Source organism: Sorex fumeus, unplaced genomic scaffold, assembly GCF_029834395.1.
Source record: "Sorex fumeus unplaced genomic scaffold, SorFum_2.1 ptg000131l, whole genome shotgun sequence".
Classification (NCBI taxonomy): Eukaryota; Metazoa; Chordata; class Mammalia; order Eulipotyphla; family Soricidae; genus Sorex; species Sorex fumeus.
This window is the reverse complement of record NW_026606188.1, coordinates 31726514-31753313: the sequence shown is the minus strand read 5'-3', so window position 1 is coordinate 31753313 and position 26800 is coordinate 31726514. Positions and strand designations below refer to the sequence as shown.

Sequence of the window (26800 nt, the reverse complement as noted above, 5' to 3'; positions counted from 1 at the left end):
CAGAAAAGCAGCACTTCATGCAAATAGAGTTTTTATTGACAACAGAAACCATGCTAGCTTTTATTGTGGTGTCTATTACTCCTTAAAAGCCTCATCTCAAACAGAAGAAGTAAAACATTGATTTCTAAGTATTTAGCATTTGAAAATCAAATCCCACGAAGCTAACACACCAGCTCAAGGTAAACCCTGCAAAAATGCAGTGCATATTCTGAAATGGTAGAACATTACTGACCCCACACAAAAAGAACATGTGCACTGAAAGGAAAAAAAAAAGAGATTTGTCTTGATTTGAATAGAGCCTTGTGGAGACATGGGAAGCAGGATGGCCCCTGTTTGGGGCAAAACACCCGTCTTGGTTTAGTTGAAGGTTTGGGTTAACCAAGCATAAGAAATTTTTTTACGAGAGAATTGGATTCATTGTAAACCAAATCACACTTAATTCTGCTATTGAGCTTTTGCAAGTCTTTTGAAAAATCTGCTTTTAAAATTTCATTAAAAGTTAGTTGAAGAGAAGGGAGCACCAAATAAAGGGTGTTGGGAGGATCCTTCCAGGATGGGAGAAGTATGCTGAAAGTAGACTACAGACCAAACAAGATTGCCACTTATTGCCTCTTTCGCAAACCACAACACCCAAAAGGAGAGAGAGAACAAAAGGGAATGCCCTGCCACAGGGGCAGGGTGGGATGGAGGGGATGGGGGGTGGGAGGGCTACTGGGATCACTGGTGGTGGGAAATGGGCACTGGTGGAGGGATGGGTATTTGATCATTGTATAATTGAAACCCAAGCACAAAAATTTGCAAGTCTACAGCTGTACCTCATGGTGTCTCAATGATATAAATCAATCAATCAATAAATAAATAAAAACATAAACAGCTGTGGAAACATAAAAAAAAAAGGTACTTGAATTGCTCTAACTGTTTCTGGTTTTGAGTTGAGTTCAGAAAAAAAAATCTAGACTCGTATGTGGCTGCTTCTGTGTCCAGGTGACCTCTTCTTCATTTCCTTGAGTCCAGTTCTAATCCTAGCTTCACGCCATGCTGTCTCTTCACCGTATCATTTCCTCCATGCTAGAAACATATTTTCCAGTCTGACCCACCCCTTGACTCCAGTGCTCACTCAAAGCCACCATTTGGTCATGTCATAGAGAGAGCCAACCCCTTTCTGAGGCTCAGGCCACTCAAGACCATGACTGAGTACCAATCTGCCCTGGGTACTTTCTACTCCACACACACCTCAGGAGCTACAGCAGAAAAAAGAGGCAATTCATGGTTCAAAGAATTCGGCTAGAGGCCAGAGAGATGGTAGCTGGTAGGGTAGCTACCCTGAACGTGGCAGATCCAGGTTCCATCACTGGTACTCTGAGCTCTTCAGGAGTGATCCTTAAATGCAGAACTGGAAGCAAGCCCTGAGCACAGCAAAGCATGGTCCCGAAACAAAACAAAATATTTTTAAATAAATAAAATTGGGCTAAAGAAATGGTATAAGTTGGTATCATGGTAAGATCAGAAATCTTTCAATTTAATCATCTGTTCTACCATAATATTTCATATTTTTATGGGGGCCAAACCCGGTAGTGCTTGGGGGCCCAGTGTCACCCTGGAAGAGTTCCAAAATTAAAAGATCTATGTGATCAGAAGTTCTCATGGAAACCCAATAGTTCTCAAGGATCCATCTCGAATGAAAGCTTTAATGTATCATAATTCAGAGGTTATCATAGTTCCACATGATGACTGTTCAATAAATAGAATGAAACAAACCACAAAAGCAGTCTAATTCTATATTTATACTTCCACAGGCTGTCCAAGGGAAGAATGGGTTCAGACTTGACTCAATAATGAAAGAGAAATGTGTTTGGGCATTATCTTAAGAACTTGGAGGATGTTTTCCAGAAGACATTTTGTGAATCAGAATGATATTTTTAACTTCAGAATATCAGTTCTAAGTAGAAGAAAAATAGGTGATACTTGTTTTGCAAACAGCCTATGAAATTTTTAATATAAAATTTTGGAATATAAAATAATGTGACAAGGGAGAAGTTAAACTGACAAAACATAAATTCACCAATACAAAGATGCCAACAAATCTCACTTTTCTTACTGGTGACATAGAGGAAGGTTTTTTTTCAAGACAAAGAAATCAAATACCTCGATGTTACCTTGGGGTTCAAGGACAAATAGGATGCAACAAGCCAGCTTTCCAAAAGTCATAGGTTTAGAATATTGTCTTAGAAAGCACTGATTGTATTTTTCACCTCTGAAAGAGTATCCTATCCCTCTCACTTGTTCGATAATTTCTGATGGATGAAAGCCCATCAGAAGACTTTTTAATACTCCAGTTTCTTTGCTAATGAGTGTGTTACTTATTCATGTCTTTGCGTCATCACTGATGTCATCATTCTCTCCATCTCTTTTATCATTAGTCCAGCTTCAAAGTTATTCATCTCTCCTATTATGAATCAGACTTCAAAACCTTCCTTGAATTGTCCCTACTTCCCCCATCTCTAAACCCCATTTTCTAACCCTTTCAACAAGTCCCCCATCTCCTGCATTTCACAGCAGTCTACTTTTCAATCGCTCTGATTCCAGCTTCCTTTCATCCCAGTTGTCATCTACCTGCTGCTGCTCAATCTTCCCCAAGTAACACATGATGACAAGTCCTTCCTGCAACCAGTACTCCAACATGGAATTATGAACTAAAGAAGCTAGGATCTATGTCTCTTGTTCTATTTCTTTGTTTTGTTTTTTGGGGAGCCACCCCTGCAATGCTCAGGGGTTCCTCCTGGCTATGCACTCAGGAGTTACTCCTGATAGTGCTCGGGGGACCATATGGGATTAATCGAAGCCAGGTCAGCCATGTGCTAGGAAAATGCCTCAACAACTGTACTATCGCTCTGGTTCCACAGACTATATGTCTAATACCAGGCATACTTAAATGTTCCTATACACACAGAGCTGCTAGAACTGCACTGTCTACTGTCCTTCCGTTGTTCATCGGTTTGCTCAAGTGGGCACCAGTAATGTCTCCATTGAGAGACTTTTGTTACTGTTTTTGGCATATCGAATATGCCATGGGGAGCTTGCCAGACTCTGCCATGCTGGCGGGATACTCTTGGTAGCTTGTCAGGCTCTCCAAGAGGGACAGAGGAATCAAACCCAGGTCGGCTGATTGCAAGGCAACCACCCTATCCACTGTGCTATCGCTGCTAGAACTAATTTCTACAAATCCTGTGTCTTGGAAGAACACACACTTTTGCATTCAGAGGTCACAGGTCTAACATGAGATGGATCGAACCTTGTCTCACTAATTGGTTCCCTGTTTCAAAGCACATCAACCCTGTATTTCATCACCACACCACTTTCTCTGCTGACTCCTTCTGAGGCCCTGTGGTTACACTGAGTCCACTAGAGAAATCTAAAATAATCTTTTTATTTCAAAAATTTATTTGCAAAGTCCCCATTTATTATGTCTCAACTGGGCTTTCCTGAGAAATATAAGATTTGCTCAATTTAAAAAATAAAAAACAAGGGTCTGGAGCGAGAGTACCACATAAAAGATGTCTATTTGCACAAAGCTGCCTCGGGCTTGATCCCTAACACCACATATGGTTCCCAAGCCCCGTGAGGAATGATCCCTGAGCACTGAGCCAGGAGTAAACCCTGAGAACAGTTGGGTGTGACCCAAAAGCCAAAAAGTAAATAAAGAGAAAAAGCATTGTAATCTGCCATGTTAACTGGCTAAAGAGCAAAATTACATTATAATCATTTCAATCAAAAGAGGAAAAGCATTTAACAAAAGTTAACACCATTCATGTTAAGAAGATTTAGAAAAATAGAAATAAACGGGAACTTCCTCAAATTTCACCTAACACCTGTCAAGAAAACCTCCAATAACCAATATGCATTATACACCTGACAAATAACGGCTGAATGTTGCCAATACTCTAAGGGCGGTTTCCTGCTGTGACACTTGTCAGGACATGGGCTTGAAATTCATCGGGACTAAAAACAGAATCAAGATCACTGGGGACTGGGGCCGGCAGTGACCTGGGGTTAGCTGCCTACAAGACAGATGCCTGAACCCTGCTACTAGTCCTCCAGGCCCCTCAAGACAGGGGGTCTCAGAGCAGAGGTTCAGAAGAGGCAGAACAAAGAATGAGTATTTAATAAGTCTAGGGCTTATCTATTATTATTTATGAGTAAAGAAATCTGGAGAATGAAAAAACTTAAGAATTGTGCTTTATAATTAGTGCAAACTATAAATTTAGACAATATTACTATATTAGTATGGAGATATGCTACTGAACTGAACACCAAAAAAATGGTTCAAATGATATCTACTAAAGTTTGTGTATTTAGCCATAATAATAAAAAAAGATAAAATGCCTTAAAGAGATTTTTTGAAAGGAAGAACAGAGAACAAATACACACACACACACACACACACACACACGCGCGCGCGCACACACACACACACACACACACAAACAAACACACACAATCACGTAAAGCAAAATGCTCCTCAGGTGCCACTTCGAGGCAAAAAAGCAAATCAGAGCATAAACCGCTACCTTTCAAGGCTGGAAAAACACACAAGCAACAGAGGAATCTATCCTGGCTGCTTCTAGAATAAACAAAAACCTTGGCTTCGAAAACGTTCTGACCTTAGCTTAGTAATGAGCAATTTCAACTCCTCACTCAGACCAGGAGAGTCACTCTTGCTTGACTCACACCAAATTCCATGAATTTCAGAGACTTCGTGTCTACAAATGAGAAATCCCTTTGTCCGACGCAGTGCCACTGCCCCGGAACCTTCATTTCTTGCTGTTATTTGGAGACATGGCAGAGAAGGAGGCAGAAAGGTGGAAAGTGCGAGCTTGCCACGGGAGTGGTGGGGGCCACACAGCCCTGAGCAAACCCAGGAACCTGATGAAGGGTACCCATGCCTTCCCCTCGGGGGCCACCTGCACAGGCTGCCAAGCACAGGGTGAGAGCGGGCAGCCCTAAAGACTGACATGCATCCGTGCAAAGCAGTCAAGACATTGGTGAAATCTCTCGAAGAACCAAATTTAGGAGTTTGGGGAGTTTCCTGCTTGTTTTCTCATCTGAAAGCTCTTTGTTCCATTTCCAGAAAGCAAATAGTAAGAGAAGCAGCTGACGGGCGTGCAGCATGAAGCTCTAAGCTCCAGTCACACCCGGCGTGAAAGAGCAGAAACCAGAACACCGGATCTGATCAAGAAGAAACCTCGAGAAAAACCAGAATTATTTTATAAACCTAAGAAGTCTGTCTTCCTTTGTGTTGTGGCTGAAAAGAACTGGATCTTATTTTCTAGGCTATCAATTATTCTCATTTTAAATTCAGAAAACATTGACTTGGTTTAAAAATTTTCTAAGTTTTTATCAAGGCATCAGTTTACAATGATACTAGAGTTATTTTATGTTTGCAGAGCACCATCCCTTCCATCCACTATCCACATTCACCTCACAGCCCTACCCACTCCGAGGCCCATCGATCTTGTCTCAGGATCTGATTCCACTGGGAATTGACTAATCTCTTTAGAGTACTTGCCTTCATAATGGTCTTTTCTTTGGTAATTTTTTTCCTTCTGTATTCTTTGTACTTCTCCCTCACATTTTTCAGGACTTTCTTTCTTACCAGTTATTCCCCCAGAATTAGCAACTGAAATAATTCCTCTACAGGCACCAAGTCTTTTAACCATTTTAGATGTTATAGGTTTCTTACAACATTTCTCTGGGACATTCGTGGCCCACATGAAATTACGTGATGAAGCGACCAGGAAAAAATGAAATTTCAATTTGTTTTTACCCAAAAACATTCTATAACTAATATAGATATATTAGGTATATATAGATAGCACAGCGGGTAGGGCGTTCGCCTTACAAGCGGCCAACATGGCTGACCTGAGTTCGATTCCTCCGCCCCTCTCGGAGAGCCCGGCAAGCTACCGAGAGTATTCGATATGCCAGACACAGTAACAACAAAGTCTCCAATGGAGACGTTACTGGGCCCGCTCGAGCAAATCGACGATCAATGGGAGGGCCTTTACCTTACCTTTACATATATGTAGATATATTAGGTATATATATTAATAATAGGTATATTAGCATCCTTTTTTTTTGGCCACAGCTGATGATGTTCAGGTGGTGCTTGGGAGACCTTATGGGATGCCGGGGATCGAATCTGAGTCAGCTACATGCAAGGCAAGTGTCCTACTTGCTGTACTATCATCACTTGGTGCCTTAGTTCCTGATAAGTTGATGGCACTTCCTGAAAATTTAAGAGGAATCCAGAAATAGGTGAAGTCCTGGGGCAAGCAGTGTGCACAGTGGGCAGCGCTATACACTCTGGGCAAGCACCTGGCCAGGATTCAATTTCTGGCACCCCGAGTATCATCACTGAGCAATGCTCTCATGGCCCCCAAAACAAAAGCAGGAGGCTAGGGAAGCCCCGCACCATGGGCCCTAAGCAACATCGCAAACTCTAGATCTTATGAATCCCAATCTGACTGTCCAGAAATTGTTGCTGAGGTCACTGGGGCCCCTGAACACCACTTGGGAGGTGGTAACCTCCCTCAAAAGGGGCGGGGGGGAGAGAGAGAGAGAGAGAGAAACTAATATGAGGAAATATATAAACCAGAGCAAGGACCTTGCGGACTCCTCCTAAAGGCAGAGGGAAAGACTGTCACTGGGAACAACAGCTTACAAGAGAGAGAGAGAGGTATCTAGCCTTTCCAGCTTAAATCTCTCCTCGTCTGAGGCAGGGGCTAACAACTAGTGAATGAATGAGTATGGAAATGAGTGAATGAATGAGTGATTCTAAGTACTCTTCTAAATAATATTTATAAAATCAGTCAGTGGCAGGCCCAGGACTTCAACCCAGCTCTCTTCCTTCGTCTCTGGTAAGCCATAAGCTGCAGCTACATCAGCAGCTGAGTCGGCTGTCAGCAGAACAGCAATGTCACTGAAATCACTCACTGACCTTAGTTGTATTTTTTTTGCTCATTGTGCTTTTAGACATGCAAACAAAAGAAAAGAATGAAAAGTGCCAAGTGGGATGACATAAGAAAATTGCACTGTAGCCAGATCACACATAGAAAATGACAGGAAAAAGGTAGGCAGAGGAGGCTCTGTGATTTTCCTCTCTCTCTCTCTCTCACCTGATCCGAGAGATATAAAAGGTACGAAAGCCAGAATGCATTAGCTGTCAAATCAATAATATTCTACGTGCGTGCGGCACAGACTTTTCTAACTATGCAGCCCATTTTTATCACCACTGGCTTGCTAGCGTCCACCACCAAGGGAAGAAACTGAGAATGAGAATGATGGATTGGGGCTGGAGTGATAGTACAGGAGGTAGGGCACTTGCCTTGCACACGGCTGACCTCAATTTGATCCCTGGCATCACATATGGTCCCCTGAGCCCACCAGGGATGATCCCTGAGCACAGAGCCAGGATAAGCCCTAAGCAACAGGGACCAGGAAAGAGAGAGAGGAAAAGAAAAAAAGGAAAAAAGGAAGGAAGGAAGGAAGGAAGGAAGGAAGGAAGGAAGGAAGGGAAGGAGGGACGGAGAGAGGGAGGGAGAAAGGAAGAAAGGGAGGGAGGGAGGGCGGGAGGGAGGGAGGGAGGGAAGAAGGGAGAATAGGAGGGAGGGAGGGAGGGAGGGAGGGAGGGAGGAAGGAAGGAAGGAAGGAAGGAAGGAAAGGAGGGAGGGAGAGAGGGAGGAAGGAAAGAAGGAAGAATAGGAGGGCAGGAGGGAGGGAGGGAGGGAGGGCGGGAGGGAGGGAGGGAGGGAGGGAATGAGGGATGAGATGACGGAGATGATATACTTACTCTTCCAGGAAGTGCTGCTGGGGTCCTATGATGGAGCCAGGCCGGCATATTCTGATCCAAGCAATTATTTCAGAGTGTGTGAACCTGTAATGCTTCATGACATAACAGGCTATCAACGTTCCTGTTCTTCCAAGACCGGCTATAAAATAGGGAAACAGAACAAGAAATACAAAATAAAGCAAATGCACCCACAAAACACTGAACTCAATCGGCTCCTTTCCCCCTCCCCCCACCACACCCCTGCCGACAGCAATGGTCTCAAGTATGATGCAGGATTCTTAAACCCAGGTTTTGTGATGCGTTTTACTGGAGGGGGCGTTAAAAGACCACTCCAACTCCAGAAATCTGTTTAATAGTTTATGTGGTTCAAGGAAACTAACATGAGGAAATATATAAACCAGAGCAAGGACCTTGCGGACTCCTCCTAAAGGCAGAGGGAAAGAATGTCACTCGGAACAACAGTTTACAACGTATCTATCCACTCCTGAGGTCTCAGCCCTGGTCTCCGACCCCAGAACCAGACTGAGATAAATCTACAATTAGTGTGCGTGGCTCAAATCAGTAGTGCTATTGTGGGTGTTTTCTAAACCTATTTTAATGGGGAAGTTTTTGAAAAAAAATAATTTAGAATTATTCAATTATTTTAAAAGAGGGAACCACAGAATCAGAGTTAGAAAAATAACATGAGGGGCTGGAGCGATAACACAGCAGGTAGGGTGTTTGCCTTGCACGCTGCCAACCCGAGTTTGATTTCCAGCATCCCATATGGTCCACCGAGCACCTCAAAGAGTAATACCTGAGTGCAGAGCCAGGAGTAACTCCTGAGCATCGCCAGGTGTGACCCAAAAAGCAAACTAACTAACTAAATAAATAATAATAACATGAATAAAGATCATTAGGTCCCAGGGACCCAGAATTGCTTCAATGCTTTTTCTAGCGGGTAGTCGGTCTAACCTTGGCGTAAGTCCTTGGGAGGCCGGGAAAGTCCACTACCTACTGAATCAACCCACAGAGGTGGATGCAGCACCTACTGGTCAGGCGCTGGGACACAGTGACAAATCAAACAGACGCACTCCTGCCCTGGGAGCCGAGCGAACAGTGGCACTTACGTCTCATTTGCTCTGGCTTCTTCTGCATTTACAGTATGTGTCTAGACACCCATATGTGTATATGAATGCATATGCCTTTTGTGTATATGCCTCAAAATCAAATCCAGGGTCAAAAGGATGTAAACCATGTGCTTTCTCACTGAGCTACAGACTCGGTTCAGGTAAGGCATAATCTCTCTAGGATGGACCCAACCTCTGCTATGTAAGAAAAAGCATTACAGTTAGAATGATTTGCAGGGGCCCAGATAGATCAAGGGCTAAGCGCATGTGGCCAGTCCTGGTTCAATGTCATACTCTGTACATGGTCCCCCAAGTACCGCCCGGAGTGACCCCTGAGCACAGAGCCAAGAGTAAAGCAACAGGGTGTGGTCCCAAAGTCCTTCCCCACTGAAAAGAAATGATCTCAGGGGTCCCAGGGAGAGGGTCTTGGCAAAGAATATGCTTTGCCCACATGAGGCCATGAGTTCCTGTCTGACACTGCCACATGTGTGCTGAGCTCAACCCAACAGCCATGTTGGCCAGGATCTCTGGCGCTGCAGCAGTTCCTGGGAGCCCGGCAGCCACATGTGCACAAGCACCACCACCAAAGGCTGCGGCCACACACAGCGCCACAACTACAGAGCTTTACAGCATCACAACGCCACAGCTACAGAGCTCTGCAACACTGCAGCCAGGGTGCCCCCCTGGGAACACATGTGCCAGCACCAGTTAAGGAAGTGCAGCCCCTGAGAGAGACCCAGCCACGTGCCGACCCCACAACCTGAAGTGCCAGTCTGAGCAAGTGCCGACCAGTCCACAGAAGCAAGAGGGCTAAACGTGTGCAATCTCCAAAACACCAGCACCAGCTGTGTAGGAACTCCAGTCGCAGCAACAACAGCAAAAAAAAAAAAAAAAAAAAAATGGGAGGAAGAAGAAACTGTTCTTGTTTGGGGCCACACCCAGCACTGCTCTGGGATACTGGCAACTCTGTGCTCAGACTTGACAGTGCTCATGACAGTGGGACTGTGTGATGCCGAGGCTGAAACCCCAGCCTCCCAAGTGCAAATCATGTACTTGATCTGTTGAGCTCTTTTCAAAGTGAAATTATTTTTTAATTACTTTCAACGTATTAATTACTATTGGAATTTCTCCAAGTGCTTTTTCCCCATAAATTGTTAAATATTTTTGCCCTCTCTTCAGAGAAACAAAAATAACTGGACCAGGGGCTAGAGCAATAGCACAGTGGGTAGGGTGTTTGCCTTGCACGCAGACGACCTAGGTTCATTCCCAGCATCCCATATGGTCCCCGAGCACTGCCAGGAGTAATTCCTGAGTGCATGAACCAGCAGTAACTCCTGTGCATAGCCGGGTGTGACCCAAAAAGCAAAAATAAATAAATAAATAACTGGACTGGGCCGGAGCAATATTACAGCAGGTAGGGCACTTGCCTTGCATGTGGCCAACCCGGGTTCAATCCCCGGCATGCCATATGGTGCCCCGAACACTGCCAGGAGTAACCCTTGAGCGTTGCTGGGTGTGACCGAAAAAGAAAAAAATAAATAAATAACTGGACTTTACATTTTAGTCTACCACATACATATAAATCTTATGTAAGCACATACATGGACTTTCTTTTTCCCAAAACAATGCTCAAAACTTTAATCACACCCTAGGTCCTCAAATATAGTGACTGATGTTAATATAGTAGAACAACCGAGACCCAAAGATATCAACTCAGATTAGTATAACAAGTGAGTCTGAAATCCATCCCTAAAATCCTGCAGGGGTGCATATTCTCACCCCAGAGTTCCTTCCGTTCTTGCTCATCCATTCAGTCACACATCCTACAAGCACTGACTAAGACCAGCTATGTAGGTGGCTCTGGCTTAGATGCAGAGGTTAGGAACATAAAGACCCAAGATGCTGCCCTCCTACAGCGTGTAGAGCTAAACCAATTATACTTATTCACACACAGTTTCCAAGAATTTCCACACCTGGCTTCCTGAAATTAAATCAGGTACCATATGTTTTTATTTGCTGAGTACTTCTTCTGAGCAAAACATTGCGCCAAGGTATTTCCTACAACGTAAAAACCTGTTGTTATGATGCATGTTTTTTCTCCAAAAGAGACTGGTGCTGTCTTTGGCTTTAAACATCGGATTCATCTAATCAAGGGTTTATTTGTGAACTCATTGGCTATAACAGGCTTGTGTCAGGGAGAAAGAGTCAAGTAAGGAAACCTATTTTTTCTACTACTATAGATCAAGCTAGTCGTGGACACAAAAAATATTAACCAAGAAGTAAAAACAAAGAAAGACATGATGTATGCTGAAACAAGTGTCTCAGAGAAAAAAAGAGGGACTGTGTAAACGAGTGCCTTCAAGAACCACGTTAGTGGGGCTGGAGCGATAGCACAGCAGGTAGGGCGTTTGCCTTACACACAACTGACCCGTATTTGATTCCCAGCATCCCATATGGTTCTCCAAGCACCACCAGGAGTAATTCCTGAGTGCAGAGCCAGGAGGAACCCCTCTGCATCGCTGGGTGTGATCCAAAAAGAAAAAAAAAATCACATTAGCAACAACAAGGATTCTAGCAGACCTCAGAGCAAAAGGAGATCATAAAGTTTTCTGGAAAGGGCCAGCGGGTGTGTAGCATGGAAAATAATTCTGATAACGGAGCCAGAGTGATAGTGCAGCACGCATATTTGTCTTACATGCAGTCAACCTGGGTTTCATTCCCAGCATCCTATATGGTCTCCCGAGCCCACCAGGGGTGATCCCAGAGCACAGAGCCAGGAGTAAGCCCTAAACAGAGCCCCCAAACACCAAAAATGAAAAAGAAAGAAAGAAAATAAGTCCGATGAGGAAGTCCAGGTAGAAGAGGCTCATAGTCTCTGAGTTGCCACCAGCTACCACGTGTGGGCTCCAGAGACCCAGAACACAGAAAGGCTGGAGTGGCCGAGTCAGACAGGCTGCGCTCAGGGTAGCGGAGTGCGGGTTCGTGGAGGTCTGCACTAGCCCCTTGTGGATGGAGACGAGGGTCTCATCAACCAAACTCAACTCGCTTCAAAAGCAGGATAAAATCTATGCAATTCTCCCTACAGCTCGAATACAACCGCTGTCATATAAAAACCTGCCACTGCTCTGGGTAGTAGAACCAAGAATGCTGCGACAGGAGGGAAGGGGTGGGAACAAGGAGCCCACCAGGAACAACATAAGGACACTGGTCAAAGGTCCTGGACAGTCCAGGGATGCAAAAGTCCCAGGTGGAAAACTGTACATTAAAACCTTCAGAGCCATCCCTGACGTGCCAAAACTATTTTTTTCAATGAGTTAATGAAGAGGTGGGTTCAGGAGATCTCTAGAGAGAACTCTGGGCTACTGGTGAAGAGGTGTCAACACTGGTGGTAGGTTTGGAATAGGAACACTGAATGCCTGAAACTCGATTATCAACAGCTTTGTAAATCACAATAACTACATTGCTTTAAATGTTTTATTTTTTTTTTAAGCTGCATCTTTCTCTAAGCAAAGCAAAGGGCGAAATGCAACTGCCGCCTTAGCTTGCTTTGGTGAAGATACGAACAGAGCCAGGGAGCAGGAGGAAGAGCAGACTGCTGAGGAGAGCAAGGCAGCTGGAAGGGGCTGGGGGAGACGAGACCCGAAAAGAGCTGAATGAGCTCAGTAGAAAGCCATTTTGATGGGGTTGCGAATGATTCACACTTCAGACCAGGAAAAGTGGTCCACGAAAAACATTCGTTACGAAAAGAAATGGAGGGCCAGGGGCGTAGCTCAGGAGCAGGGAACTTGCCCTTCCTGCATTATATTCTGGGCTCAATCTCGAAAATAAAAAACACCACAAAATAAAAGCACCATGAAAATAAAAAACAAAGAAATGGGGGACATTTGGACTCTTGATATGCTTAAGAATATTCCTCTTCAAAGGAGGGGTGAAAATGTCAAATACGAAAGAGAAAACAAGTCTCACAATGGAGATGTTACTGGTGCCCACTTGAGCAAACTGATGCACAACAGGAGGACAGTCCTACTATGCTACAAAAGAGAAAGTTCTTTCACCTCCAAAGTACTTAGAAATACACAGTATTTCGGCAAATATAAGATACCACCATGTCTAGTGGTATCTTAATAATGGGGTGAACATGCCATTATTTAAGATCTGTGAAGGGAAAATTAAGAATGACATGCTATTTATTCTAAGATATATTCATGCATCATATGGTGGAAGAGACAGTTCTTGAAACCTGAGTTTCTCAATCTTTTTTTCATTATTGCTCCCAGAGCCTTGAAACTTTTCCCCTAATTGTCTCCTATAACACTTCATAGCCCCAGATACAGGGAAATCTGCTGGCATGGTATATATAAACCCATGCTTTACACAGAAAAGAATGTTTTTCACCTCCTTCCTTCCAAAAAACACATTTTCCTCCTTGTGGGATATTTTCCCAGGGCTAAAAATACAAATAGAGGCCAGAAAGACAACATAGGGAATAGGTTAGAGCCTAATTTGACTGCACCCCAATAGGGTTTCCCATCACTGCCGAGAATAACCCCTGGGCACAGAGCCAGGAAAAGCCCATGAGCCAACAGGCAAGACCCCAAAATGCAAATAAAATATGATCAAGTTCATGTTTATTGCTGCCTTTAGCTCTTCCTTTTCCGTGAACCCTTGCTTTTCGAAAATCGTATTTACACTGATTTGAGAGAGAGAGAGAGGTAGAGGGAGGGGGAGAGAGAGAGAGAGAGAGAGAGAGAGAGAGAGAGAGAGAGAGAGAGAGAGAGAGAACTCATAGACTTCATCTGAAATAACTTTGCCCCATATCAAACATGAACATTATTTTAAGAGTGACATTTAGTCCCGGGTCTCAGCAAGGTTCTTCCTCTAATGCGTTCACAGTAATTCATGCTGCTCTCCTCCTCCGAGAGAAGATAGTTCCTGTCCCGAGAGCACTGTGAACTCTGGGGAAGTCTAGAAAGGTAACTGTGTTGTTCAAACACAAGCAGACATCTCGGGATAGCCCAGCTGGTTCCTCAGTTCCTCCTGAAGGTCCCTGAGCAAAGAGACCAAACCCCACTCACAGCTGCTTGGTCTCCTGTGACGGGGCCGGCCACTTCCCCCTGCCACCCCCATTACACACACTCACAACCCAAAAGTGTGTGGCATAGAAATTTTTCGAATTGCTATAGTTGCTTCCCCTTTTAAAAGGAGTCTATAATTTAGATCCATAAAAAGAACCTACTTAGCACTCAATAGTTAGAAGCTCTTAGCACAATTCAACAGAATAGGAACACTTCGCTAAATCTCTATAAAAACTTTAACCATTTTTTTTAAAGCATTCATAATTAAGAGGCTCCCTGGGCACAGCAAGGAAGACACAGAGAAATGGTCTATTTATACCTCGTCAAACACTGACAACCATACTGTTTCTGGTTTTCTGAAATTCCTGCAGCACAGTCACAGACCGAAACATAACAATTGCCCTCTTCCATGTCTCTCATCAGCCTGAAGGTGAGCTGCAGCTACTGAATCCTTTTAAGATTACACACATTCCGAGTAAATTACTTTGTAGTTTGTCTCCATATATAGTGCTGTAGATTGAAGCCTGACTATTCATTCTCCTCTCAGGCGCTCCGAAGTACATTTGACATAGGGTAAGATTCTTCCCTCCTCCTTGTAGTTCAATTAAAATGCTCAGTTCAGTGCTGCTTCAATTCCCGGAAAATTAAGTTGACTTAATTAGGGGAGATGTCAAAATAATTAACAGGCCTATAGTAGATAAGTATGCTATTAAAAGCAGCACAGCTGTAATTAATTCAAAGGTGTAATCCTTATAAAAGAATCCTACATGTGTATACTAATGGAAGCAAATGAAATAACACTCTCAAAAAATGTCACCACATGTAAATGTGACCTTCCTATACAAGAACTGAACTCAATGCTAAGGGTTTCTATTTTAAATGAAAATAAAAAAATATTTTATATTGTACATATATGTATATATTTTATATGTAATATATACATATTTAAATGTCAACATTTGTAAAGTGTGTAATAAAGAGAATATCTGAAACAAGAACATTTAACATTATGGAGTTTTATTTTCCCAGCGTTTGCAGGTGAGAAATGTGGAGTTTTAATGAAAACTTCCTTGCAATTTGCCTGTGCACGACCGACACACGCACAAACGACATAGCTTGGCAATGACAACATGGACTGACTAGAAAATCAGGCAAAATCAACCGATTTTTAGGGCACACAGAAATGAACTTGGCAAAGCAGCAGATGAAGATACCCGGCGAAGCAGCCGCCTCCGGCTTTGCAGCCCTCACGCTCCACTTAGAACTGAAATTACGGAAATTTCCAGTTTTTGCTTGGGCCTGGAAACACTTGATGAGAAGGGGATGGAAAGGCAGAGAGGGGGGACAAGGGGGTCACAGCCGGGGCAAATGAGCTCTCCGACAACCCATCTGAGCCCTGCTGGGAGCTGAGAGCTGCAAACTAGAGTGATGGGCCACGGTGCTCGGCCCATCCCGGTCCTTCCCGCTGCGAGGCTGCAGAGGCTGCGGGACAGGGCACAGGGGGTTCCCCTGCGGGGGACCTGCCCAGGGGCGCCCCGCTCCCCGCAGCCTGCCCTCGCGGCTCACATTTGCAGCCAGCCAAGTCAGTCCACCTCCGCAGATCTTAAACATAGAAACAAGGGCCTGCAAAATGACATTCTGATTTCTGTCTACCCCAAGCTGTGCTCGCCTGACTCCGGCTGGCTGCAGCAGCACTAGGCGCCGGTAAGGAACCAGCCTACAAGCCGTTAGCATAAAGCAGCTGCGCGCGGGTTCAAACCCGCGGGAACAGCACCACCCAGAGGCCAAGCGGGAAAAGACACGTGTGAGCAAGCGGCCACGGTGGGTCACTGCATCACTTACCCACGTGAAATAGCTCCCACCCTAATGGAAACTCGAAAACGGAACATGGCACGAGGCGTTGGACAAGCTTTTGAGCAGTTCACAGAATCCTGCCCACACGGTGCAAAAGGCAGGTCTGTGCAACCGCTGAGACAGGGAAAGGGGTCGCTGTCTCCGAACAATTCAGATATAAATGGGCACCTGTGTTTCTCTGCTAGCGTCAGATCTAACTGGGCACCTGTGCTTCTCCTTGCTAGACCGGCAACCCGAGGCCCCCTGTGATCTGAAGGTGCCTGCCTGCTCCCATGTGCTCACCCTGCAGGAGTTAGGGCCAGATGTTTCTGCTTATGGGACCCAGCTGCACATCTGCAGCAAGAAAGCTCCCCTGGCCAGCCCCAGCCAGGAGGAAGGGAGGAGCATTGCTGCAAAAGATGGGGGGGTGAGGGGGTTGCTGGTGCCATGAGATTTACTTGGGCTCCACAAAGGTTTTTTTTATTTTCATTTTGTGTTTGTTTTTCATTAAACCCCCATACACAGTTACAAAATTGTTCCTGATTGGGTTTCAGTCATACAATGTCCTATCACCTGTACCTTCACCAGTGCACATTTCCCACCACCAATGTCCCCAATTTCCCTCCCCACACCCCCACTCTGCCTTCTGCCTCTACAAAAACAGGTACCTCTCTCTGTGTCTCTCTATCTCTGTGTCTCTCTCTCCTTCCCTCTGTCTCTGTCTCTCTGTCTCTCCTCCTTTTTTAGGCATTAGGGTTTGCAGTTCAGGTACTGAAAGGTCATCGTGCATATTTCCTTACCTACCCCCCAGGGGCTGGAGCGATAGCACAGCAGTAGGGCGTTTGCCTTGCGCGCAGCCGGCCCGGCCTAGCCGGGTTCGATTCCTCTGTCCCTCTAGGAGAGCCCAGCAAGCTACTGAGAGTATCTCGCCTGCATAGCAAAGTCTGGCAAGCTAACCATGACATATCTGATATGCCAAACACAGTAACAACAAGTCTCACAAAAGAGACGTTACTGGGCCAACTAGAGCAAATCGATGAACAACAGGAGGATAGTGGAGAGTGGACCCCCCCAGCACTCAGTTCTTGTCCAGAGTGACCATTTCCACTATCACTGTCTTGAGGTCCCTTCTCTGTCCTAATTGCCCTCTCTCGCCCATCCTGTGCCCAGCTCTGGGCGGGTCCCCCTGGCCCCAGTTTCTCCTGTGCCCTGTCCCAGCACTGTCCCCTGTCCCTGCGTGCCCCCGTCCCTGCGCTGTCCCCTGTTTCCGCGCTGTCCCCCGACTCCGTGCTGTCCCCTGTCCCCGCAATGTCCACCGTTCCCACGCTGTCTCCTGCACTGTTCCCAGTCCCTGTGCTGTCCCCTGTCCCCACAATGTCCACCGTTCCCGCGCTGTCCCTGCGCTGTCCCCAGTCCCTGTGTGTCCCCCATCCCAGCGTGTCCCTTCTCCGCGCTGTCCCCTATGCCCACGCTGACCCCTGTCCCTGAACTGTCCCCGCGCTGTCCCTGTCCCCGCGCTGTCTGGCCCCGCACGCACCTTTGCAGTGCACGGCCACGGCGCCGTCCGTGTTCTCACAGATGTTGAGGAAGCGGCGCACGATGTTGTCGCTGGGGGTGCTGCCGTCCAGGAAGAAGAGGTCGTAGTGCTCGAAGCCCGCGTCCGTGAAGCGCTTGGCCTCATAGATCTTCTTGTTCAGCCGCACCACGGCCGTCACATTGTGCTTCTTGAAGTACGGGAAGTAGGCTTCGGGCGCGTGCAGCGGGTAACCTGGGGAGGGGGCCACGGGCAGCTCAGCCGGGACCCAGGCCAGAGACCACCCAGAGACCCTCAGAGACGGCCAGAGACCCCCCAACCAGCCCAAAGACCACTCAGAGACCCTCCTCCCCCCAGCCCATAGACCACCCCGGGCCCAGAGACTTCCCTGAGCCCAGAGACCAGCCCCGACCCAGAGACCACCCAGAGACCATGGGCTCCCACCGAGTCCAGAGACCACCCTGCATGCAGAGAACTCCCAGAGACCACCTGCCCCCAGCCCAGAGACCACCCCAGGCTCAGAGGACCCCCCCCAGCGCATAGACCTTCAGGAACCCAGAGACCACCCCAGGCCCAGAGACCCCAGGAGCCTAGATACTGTCCGGGGCCGTGATCCACCCAGAGACACACCCCCATGAGCCTAGAAACCACTCAGAAGTCCAGAGACGCCCTGAGCCCAGAGACCACGAACCCAGAGATCCCTCCACCTCTACAGACCACCCAGAGACTGCCCCAGGCCCAGAGACATGTCCTCTTCCTCTTCCTCCTGCCCCCCCAAGATCACCCAGAGACCCCCTCTGCAGCCCTGAGACCACCCTGGGCCCAGAGACCCCAAGAGCCTAGATAGACACTTCCCTGAGCCCAGGGTCCACCCAGAGACAGCCCTGGGCCCAGAGACACCCCCCACAAGCCTAGAGACCACCCAGAAGTCCAGAGCCCCCCAGGAGCCCTGAGGCCACCCCAGCCAGAGCTGGGCATGCAGAGCCCAGGGGGCTCCCTTTCCTCGGAGCAGCCCCCAAATCACCCAGATCTACCTGGGATTGCACAGTTGGTGAATACAGACACAACCTGGCCTTGGCCATTCAAGGGACACTGTGGGGGGGGGGGGGGGGGGGGAGGGGGGAGAGAGGCTGCAGCCACTGCAGTCTGGCCCAGCAGCCCCCGAGCCAGGGCTCAATTCTCAGCAGAAACGCCACCATCCCGTGTCCACAAGAGCGTGGTCCTCTCCCTGTGGCTGTACAAATGGGGCCTTCAGCTGTGCCCAGGCCACAGCCCATCCTCTGGGCCCTGATCCACTGGCTGTGGGGATCTCACCCGTCCTCCTGAGGGGTCTCCAGGAAGGAGGCACCAATGCCCGCAGGGCTGCCAGGGCTCTGGCTTCCCTCCCTTTCCTTCCTGCGGGGCCTCAAACCCGCACCAGGTGGCCCACCTCGGGGCTCACTGCTGGGCCTCCTACACAAATGCGGGGTGGGGAGGCACTCCCTTCAGAGTCCCCGTATTCTCCTTTGTCCTCTCACAGGATAGTTTTGGCTTTCATAATATTCTGATTTTTTCAATGTTGCCCTTTCACTTTTTTTTTTCTTTTTTTGGGTTACTCTAGTGACCCCAGTGATGCTAAGGGGTCACTCCTTGCTCTACACTCAGAAATTACTCCTGGCGGTGCCCGGGGGACCATATGGGATGCTGGGAATCAAACCTGGGTCGGTCACATGCAAGGCAAAGGCCCTACCCACTTTGCTACTGCTCCAGTCCCTTACTTTTTAATCTTCCTTTTTTTTTTTTTGGCTTTAGAAAACAGTACTTTTTAAATCAACATGCGCAAAGTAGGGAACTGAAAAACATAAGAAGCGAGAAACAGAATCATTCACAATTACAAGCTGTTTTGGTTCTAGGTCCTAGGTCTGCCTCAGCGTTATGACTGAGACCCACTGAGTATGAATGCTCCTTTCCACACTGCGAATTGTCGGCCATCTCAAAGTCCCAAAGTCATGCAGAACCAGAAATACACTACACCAATGTAATCCGGAATTAAGAAGCAGAGTCCCACCTTTCTGGGCAACAGTGTTCTTAAAAGACAAAATGGTAACCAGACTCTAGATAAAGATGTTGGCACAATTACAATCAAAATAATGATTCCCTAAATTTCAATTAAAATGAAACCAAAAACTTAGCAAGGAAGTAAAGTTCTAACCAAAGTACTGACAATGTCCTTGTCGTGCGGAGATGCACACACCAATGCACATCACCAAATGTGAACAGAACCTGACTGAACACGCCCCGTCCTCTTCACACACACCCTTTACACTGTACAGCCCCCTTCCTCTGTACCTGTCCCCTTTACTCTACACATGGCCCCACTACTCTGCACACAACCCCTTTACTCTGAACACAGCCCCTTCCTCTGTGCCTGTCCCCTTTACTCTGCACACGGCCCCATTACTCTGCACACAGCCCCTTTACTCTGTACACAGCCCCTTCCTCTAAGCATTCTTCCTCCCCTCCACTGCAAACTGAACAACAAGACCTTCTAATGATCACTCAGATGGCTGAACAATTCTAGGTCCACAGTGTTCTTTGCCTTTTTTAATAACACATTCTTTGTATGCTATCTACTCAGTCTGAAATAGTATGGTCTCCGTTGTCCCCGGACCCTGCCAGCATAACCGTCTCCTGTAACCCCTCCTCATTTTCTAAGACTTCCCCTTGCTGGCTGTGAGCTACCCAAAACCATTCCAATAAATGCCATTTGCTTTAATTTTCCAAAGTGGGTCCTGCAGTTAGTGACCTGCCAGTTAGTGCCCTCACTGGCACATTTGGTCAAGGACACGCATCCATCGGAGGCCCAGCCCAGAACAGGCTCAACAGCATGCCAGCTGACAGAGCTGACACCCTCCTGTGCAGAGAGCAAGGACACTTGCTCAGAGAGCTATTTTCCCACTGTGAGAAATCCAACCTGTCTTTCGAGATGGATTCTCAGCTCAATTTATTTCCCAGCAATAGATTTCCAGGCTAATGGGGAAAAGAATGATGGTCAGTGTGATGAAGTAAGAGCTTCCTACCATGTCAGGATGGGGAAGAGAAAGGACCAGGGAGATACCAATGGATAAGGCATTGGCTTTACCTGCAGCTGACCCTGGTTCAATTCTCGGCACCACAAGTACGGCTTTCTAAGCACCACCAGGAGTGAGCCCAGAACACAGAACCAGGATTAATTCCTGAGCACAGAAAAGAATGACCCCAAAAGTAAAAGAATGGGAGGCCAGAGCGATTGTCCAGCGGATAGGGCATTTGCCTTGCATGCGGCTGACCCGGGTTCTATCCCCAGCATCCCATAGGGTCCCCCTGAGCACTGCCAGGAGTAATTCCTGAGTGCAGAACCAGGAGCAACCCCTAAGCATCACTGGGTGTAAAACAAAAAGCAAAAAAAAAAAAAAAAAAAAGTAAAATGGGAAGGAGAGGGCTCAATAACACCAGGAACCCAGCTGTTGCCCTGCTTCCTGGCATGACTGGCATCTGCCTGCTGACACGCATTCCAGTGGGCTAATACTGGTTCGTGTCTCTCTTCCCCTCCCCCAGCAAGGCTGAAGACCACCGGCCCCACCTCACTTTCCTCACCTAAGAATTTCCATCTGCAATAAAGGGCACTACAGAGATCCCAGCTAAAACAAACATAAAGTTTCTCCTATGCACATCTTTTAAGAAAGGCATGGAATGAGCCTCGATTTGTCCCCAAGCTCCCCCAAAAAGGAAGAATTCAAGACAGAACTGTCCAAGTATGGCAAAGGAACATTGAAACAGTAAGTGATGATAACATGACACTCGGCATTTATGGAGCGCTTAGCACTTGCCGACCACTAAACTACAAGTGCCCCAAATGCTCGGCCTACTGCCCCCACTTCAAAAGAAAACAATTTTGGGGGGGCTGGAGCGATAATACAGTGGGTAGGGAGTTTGCCCTGCACGTGACCAACCGGGATTCAATTAGCAGCATCCTATTTGGTTCCCTGACCACCGCCAGGAGTAATTCCTGAGTGCAGAGCCAGGAGTAACCCCTGTGCATCGCCGGGCGTGACCCAAAAAGAAAGAAAAGAAAGAAAACAATTTTTTACTAAGCAACAAGCCAAAAATCTACTTTCTCTGAGAACAAAGAGAAAGCACCCCGAATATTACTGTAGGCAAAAGCCGGATGGGGTATACACCTGCATGTGCCCCTGTGTGGGTTCAGTGCTGAAATGTCACTCCCCAGGACACCCGCAGTCAGATTCTAGGTTCTGTCCTTGCCTGCACTGATTTAAGACTACTAGAGTAATTCTGTTTTCTAGGGTCCCGGGAAAAGGAACATGATATATCACTATTATGTGGTGCACTTCCTAGGGTGCGCGGCATTCTGAAACATTCTCAAACGCTTTTCAAGGAAGTTAGAGTCAACAGCACAGGATCCTGCGTGTGCTCTCAAGAGGGTGTCATCAACGAACCTGGAAGCTTCTGAAGGGATCGCGGGGAAACTGGCGGGGAGCGGTGGCAGGTTTTAGCAGCCGGTGCTGCATTCTGGGGCTTCCGCCACCCCCAGCCCCGCACTGCAGCACCCCGAGCAGACAGCATCGAGCCTGGCTCTGTGACGCCGCTAGGTGGAGCGCGAGAGCCAGTGGCGCGCAGGCCACATCCTGGAGCTGATGGAAAGCAACTCGGGGGCTCAGTTTCTTAAATCTTATTTTATTATTTTATTATTATTTTTTCTTTTTTTGTGGGGGGTCACACCTGGCGATGCACAGGGGTTACTCCTGGCTCATGCACTCAGGAATTATTCCTGGAAGTGCTGGGGGGACTACATGGGATGCTGGGAGTCCAACCCGGGTCAGCCGGGTACAAGGCAATCTCCCTCTCCGCTGGACTATCCCTTCAGCCCTCAGAGTTTCTTAAACTTCGCTTTTCCCTCATTTGTGAAATATAAAGAGACAAAGCAAGGAAACAACAAATACTCGAAAGCAACAGAAGCTAAGGAGTGGTCGTCGTACTACAGTGCAGGGGGGGAAGGGGTTGCGGGAGGTCGCTGGGACCCTGGAGGCAGCGGGCACACGGGTGCAGGGTAGCGTAGGACGTTGCACGTGAGAAAGGCTGCCTTCGTTAAGATTATAAATCACAGAGCCTCCGACTTAAAAAAAAAAAAAGCATAAAACCCCTCTTCCCCTCACCTAAATTCAGGAAAGTGAGGAGCAGCAGAATATAGGAAACACAAGGATTACTAGGTAGCATTAAACGGCTGGCACGGCAGCTGCCAATCACTCATGCCCTGTGTCCCTCACGGGGAGAGGCACTTGGTGCAGCGTCACTCTTCCGAGAGTTCTCCCCCTGAGATACTCCCTCCTGAGATGCCCTCCATGATCCCCTGCAGTGCTCCCTCCTGAGAAGCCTGCAGTGCTCCCCTATACCTGCACTGAGCTAGAGGAAAGTGCTCTGGGGGCCTGAGGTCTCACTGATGCTCCACAGAAAGAAAGTGCGGTGCTTGCCCGCTCAACACTCCCACTTTGGGAGACCCCAGCAAGCTCCATTCTCTGTGGGTGGTTTTATAGCTTGTTGCTTTTTTTTTTAAATAAAGATGAGAACAATACTGCACAGTACTTGAGAGTTTGTTTTGCTGTTTTTTGTTTTTACATTTGAAATCCAAAATCCACATTTCACACTTGGCCTTAGATTACAAAGCTCAGATTAACCACTGGGTGGAATGAAGAGATGGACCAGATGTGACATACGGTCCAGTGGTGAAGGACCTGGGGCTTTGCCAAGCTGCAAGAACTTGGCGCATCAATACTATAACTGTTAATGCTATTATGTCCATGTTACCTAACCTATAATGTTTTAATATATATGTACGGCAGCTGGGATAGAGAAGGGAATCGCTAAGTCAATGATGGTTGGACGGATAACTCAGGATGGAAGATGTGTGCTGAAAGCAGACCTGAAAGGACCAAAGTTGATGGCCTCTCATTATCTGTAGTCTGTATTGCAAACCATAATACCCATTAAGTAGAGAGAGAGAGTAAGAGGGCAATTGTCTGCCATAGAGGCAGGGGGAGAGGTGGGATGGGAGGGATACTGGGGACATTGGTGGTGGAAAATGTAACACTGGTGGAGGGATGGGTGCTCAATCATTTTATGACTGAAACTCAAACATGAAAGTTTTGTAGCTGTAGCTCACGGTGATTCCATTTAAAAAATTAAATATACAAATGTGTACATAGAGATTTCATTACGCTGCTTTACTGTGCACTCATCAATTCAAAACTGTATAGCCAGTAGAGAGTAGAGCTCCTTTCTTCTGCAGCCTCAAAGCCAGGTAAAAAGTGACAGCTGGAAGAAAGTCCTACTTGCTGTCTGTTGACACAAACACACACTTAAAACCCCAACAATGCACTCTGCCTAGATTCCAAGATTTTAGGGTGTCCTTTAGCTACTTCCTAGCAACAGCTATTTGATTGTTAGCCCCTTAAAAAGATAATTTCTGTTTTCCTGCTAACAAATCCCTATAATGATTTCAACTTCCTTGGGAGAAATAGGGTTGGTTCGATTTTTAAAAGGGCATATTTCACTATAAGAATATTAAGTTTAGTGGAGTTCATGCCCAATTCAATCAGCTAATCAGTGGCTGAATAAATAGCAGTACTCCTACATTAAAAAAAAGAATATTAAGTTTATCAGTTTCGCAACAAAAAAATATATATTTAAGTTCAAATAGGGTTTACAAAAATAAACTCTTTATAATACCTATAAAGCTTCTGATTAATATCACATCTACTGAAATGACAGCTCCCATAAAAGTCACTGTAATATCAATGACAGCCTTAAAAGAAATTGTTGTAGATGATTTTAAAAAATTATCATAAGCAAGCAGCACTCTCAGATTTTTTTTTTCCTCTCAGAGTACAAAAGATAAATACAGAAGAAAAAAAAAGGCCATAGAGGAAGCAACAGCTTAACAATGCTGGTTCTAAAGTCTATCACTACAGGTAATTTTCTATATCTTGCTTAAATTTTCTGTAATAAACACACACTTCCTGCATAGAAGCTTTTTTTTTTCTGGCTTTTTGGGTCACACCCAGCAATGCACAAGGGTTACTCCGGCTCATGCACTCAGAATTACTCCTGGCGGTGCTTGGGGGGCCTTAGAGGATGCTGGGAACTGAATCCGGGTCGGCTGCGTGCAAGGCAAACACCCTACCAGCTGTGCTGTCTCTCCAGCCCCTAAGCTTTTTTTTAAAGAGCACAGAATTTTGAATCAAAGAACCCGTGTTTGAATCCATGTGGTGCCACTTTCTGGCTCTGTGAATCGGGGCTAGATAGCTAATTCCTGTAAGCCCCATCTCTTTGCCAGAGGAAAGCTCTGAGTACTACATAGATGGGGCCTGTACAAGAAGTCTAACACCATCCCTGGCATATAAGAAAATGGTGGCTTTATTTATTCCTCTACCCTGCAGTCTGGGTCTATAAGAACTTTTTAAGGGTTTAGTCAATTAAGAATTATCACACTGGGGTTGGAGAAAAGAGTTCCAAGGGCTGGAATGTGATGCACCTAGATTCAACCTCCAGCACTAAATGGTCCCCTGAGCATGACCAGGAGCACTCTGGCACTGAAATGGGAGTAGGTACAACCCTCACAAATAAATGAAATATCCCACAAAATACTCATATTCTTTTATCTGGCTATTCTTCTAAGAATTTAGAGAAGAAACTACAAGAAGAAACTAGATGTATTTTAATCTCCAATCATTTCACCCCAACTAATAAACCTAGTAAACTTTGGAAGGGCCAGAAGATAGTATAATGGTTTAGAGTCCAAGCCTCCATTCTTGGCACTACATGGTCCCTGATGCACTGCCAGGAATAATCACTAAGCACAGAGCCAGGAATAGTTCCTGAGCACACTTGGCCCAAGAACTTGGTAACGTAACAAAGAACTGCTGGTCATTTTCATTCCTTTTAGTAGTTATCCAAGTTTTCCTTTAAAATAAAATTATGTTTTACCTCCAATAAAATTTTGAAATGATTTTTTTTTAGTTATACTTTTCATTTTCCCTTTAAGGAAATTCAGAGTGGAGGATGTAGCCCAGCAGTACAGCCCATATCTTGTATGTGTGATGCCCTGGTTTTGATCCCCAGCAGTGAAAGAGAGGAAAGAAAATTTCTCTCAGTGGTGAAATTCTTTCAACTTCACAGCAAATAGGCACCCTGTAACAGAAGCACCTACTAAGATGGTCAGGGGTCCTGAGTCATCCACTTTGCACGGAATGAGGATTTAATTAACCCTGTCTTGAAAGACCAACTGCCGGAAGCAGTTTCTTCAGACACTCAACACTTTAGTCCAACACCCCGACAGGGTTAATTAATTCTAGGTGCTGGTGTAAAAAAGATTCATCAGCAAACCTGTGAGTTAAAAAATCTAATTATGGTTTCAGTAAAGATGACTTCTACTTGTCGCCTTGCCCTCTAGGTTTGGATTCCCCATTCACAGAGGAGACCAAGATTCAAGTTCCTCGGTAGACATGCCACAGGTAGGAAGCACAATAAATACCCTGCTTGTGGAAATCCAATGCAGGTTTACAGGATAAAATGAAACTAGACTTTAAAAAACTTATTATGATGAAAATACATCTCCTGAGAGACTTCAAATTCTGCTGCCAGGAGGACTAGCATTCTGGCTCTAAAACCACCAAGAATCTATTACGTTCATGTATTTATAGATTATATATATATGTATATTTTGCAACTTGATGTACTGCTCCTATAAATTAGTCTTATTTAAAGTGTTAGTGCTCTCAGATGACTGGTTAAAGAAACTTTGGTACATCTACACAATGGAGTACTATGTAGCTGTTAGAAAAGATGAAGTCATGAAATTTACATACAAGTGGTACAACATGGAAAGTATCATGCTAAGCGAAATGAGTCAGAAAGAGAGGGATAGACATAGAAAGATTGCATTCATCTGGGGGATATAAAGTAACAAAATAGGAGATTAATACCCAAGAATAGCTGAGATCAGCACCAAGAGGATTACTCCATAGCTTAGTGGCCAGCCGGGCATTCTAAAGGAAAGGGCAGCTCAGATAGAGAAGGGAGCACCAAATAAAGTGTGTTTGGAGGATCCTCCCAGGAGGGGAGATGCATGTCGAAAGTGGACTATGGACTGAACATGTTTGCCACTCAATGCCTCTTTTGCAGACCACAACACCCAAAACGAGAGAGAGAACACAGGGGATTGCCCTGCCACAGAGGCAGGGGGGGATGGGGGGATGGGGGTGGGGGGGATACTATCTACGGTGGTGGAAAATAGGCACTGGTGGAGGGATGGGTATCTGATCATTGTATAATCGAAACCCAAGCACAAAAAAATAGTAAATCTACA

The 26800-nt window shown here is 46.1% G+C and overlaps 1 protein-coding gene across 3 annotated transcripts in view; it reads right to left on the bottom strand.

Annotated features, from left to right (window-relative positions):
* CDC14A (cell division cycle 14A) overlaps positions 1 to 26800 on the bottom strand; it is a 191506-nt gene that overhangs the window by 46888 nt on the left and 117818 nt on the right. For all 3 annotated transcript variants that reach the window (XM_056106535.1, XM_056106536.1, XM_056106537.1), the window contains exons 9-10: positions 17404 to 17634; positions 7850 to 7988 (exon numbers count right to left, since the gene is read on the bottom strand). In XM_056106535.1, coding sequence (XP_055962510.1) covers positions 7850 to 7988; positions 17404 to 17634 — 370 coding nt within the window. The remainder of the gene's footprint in view (positions 1 to 7849; positions 7989 to 17403; positions 17635 to 26800) is intronic.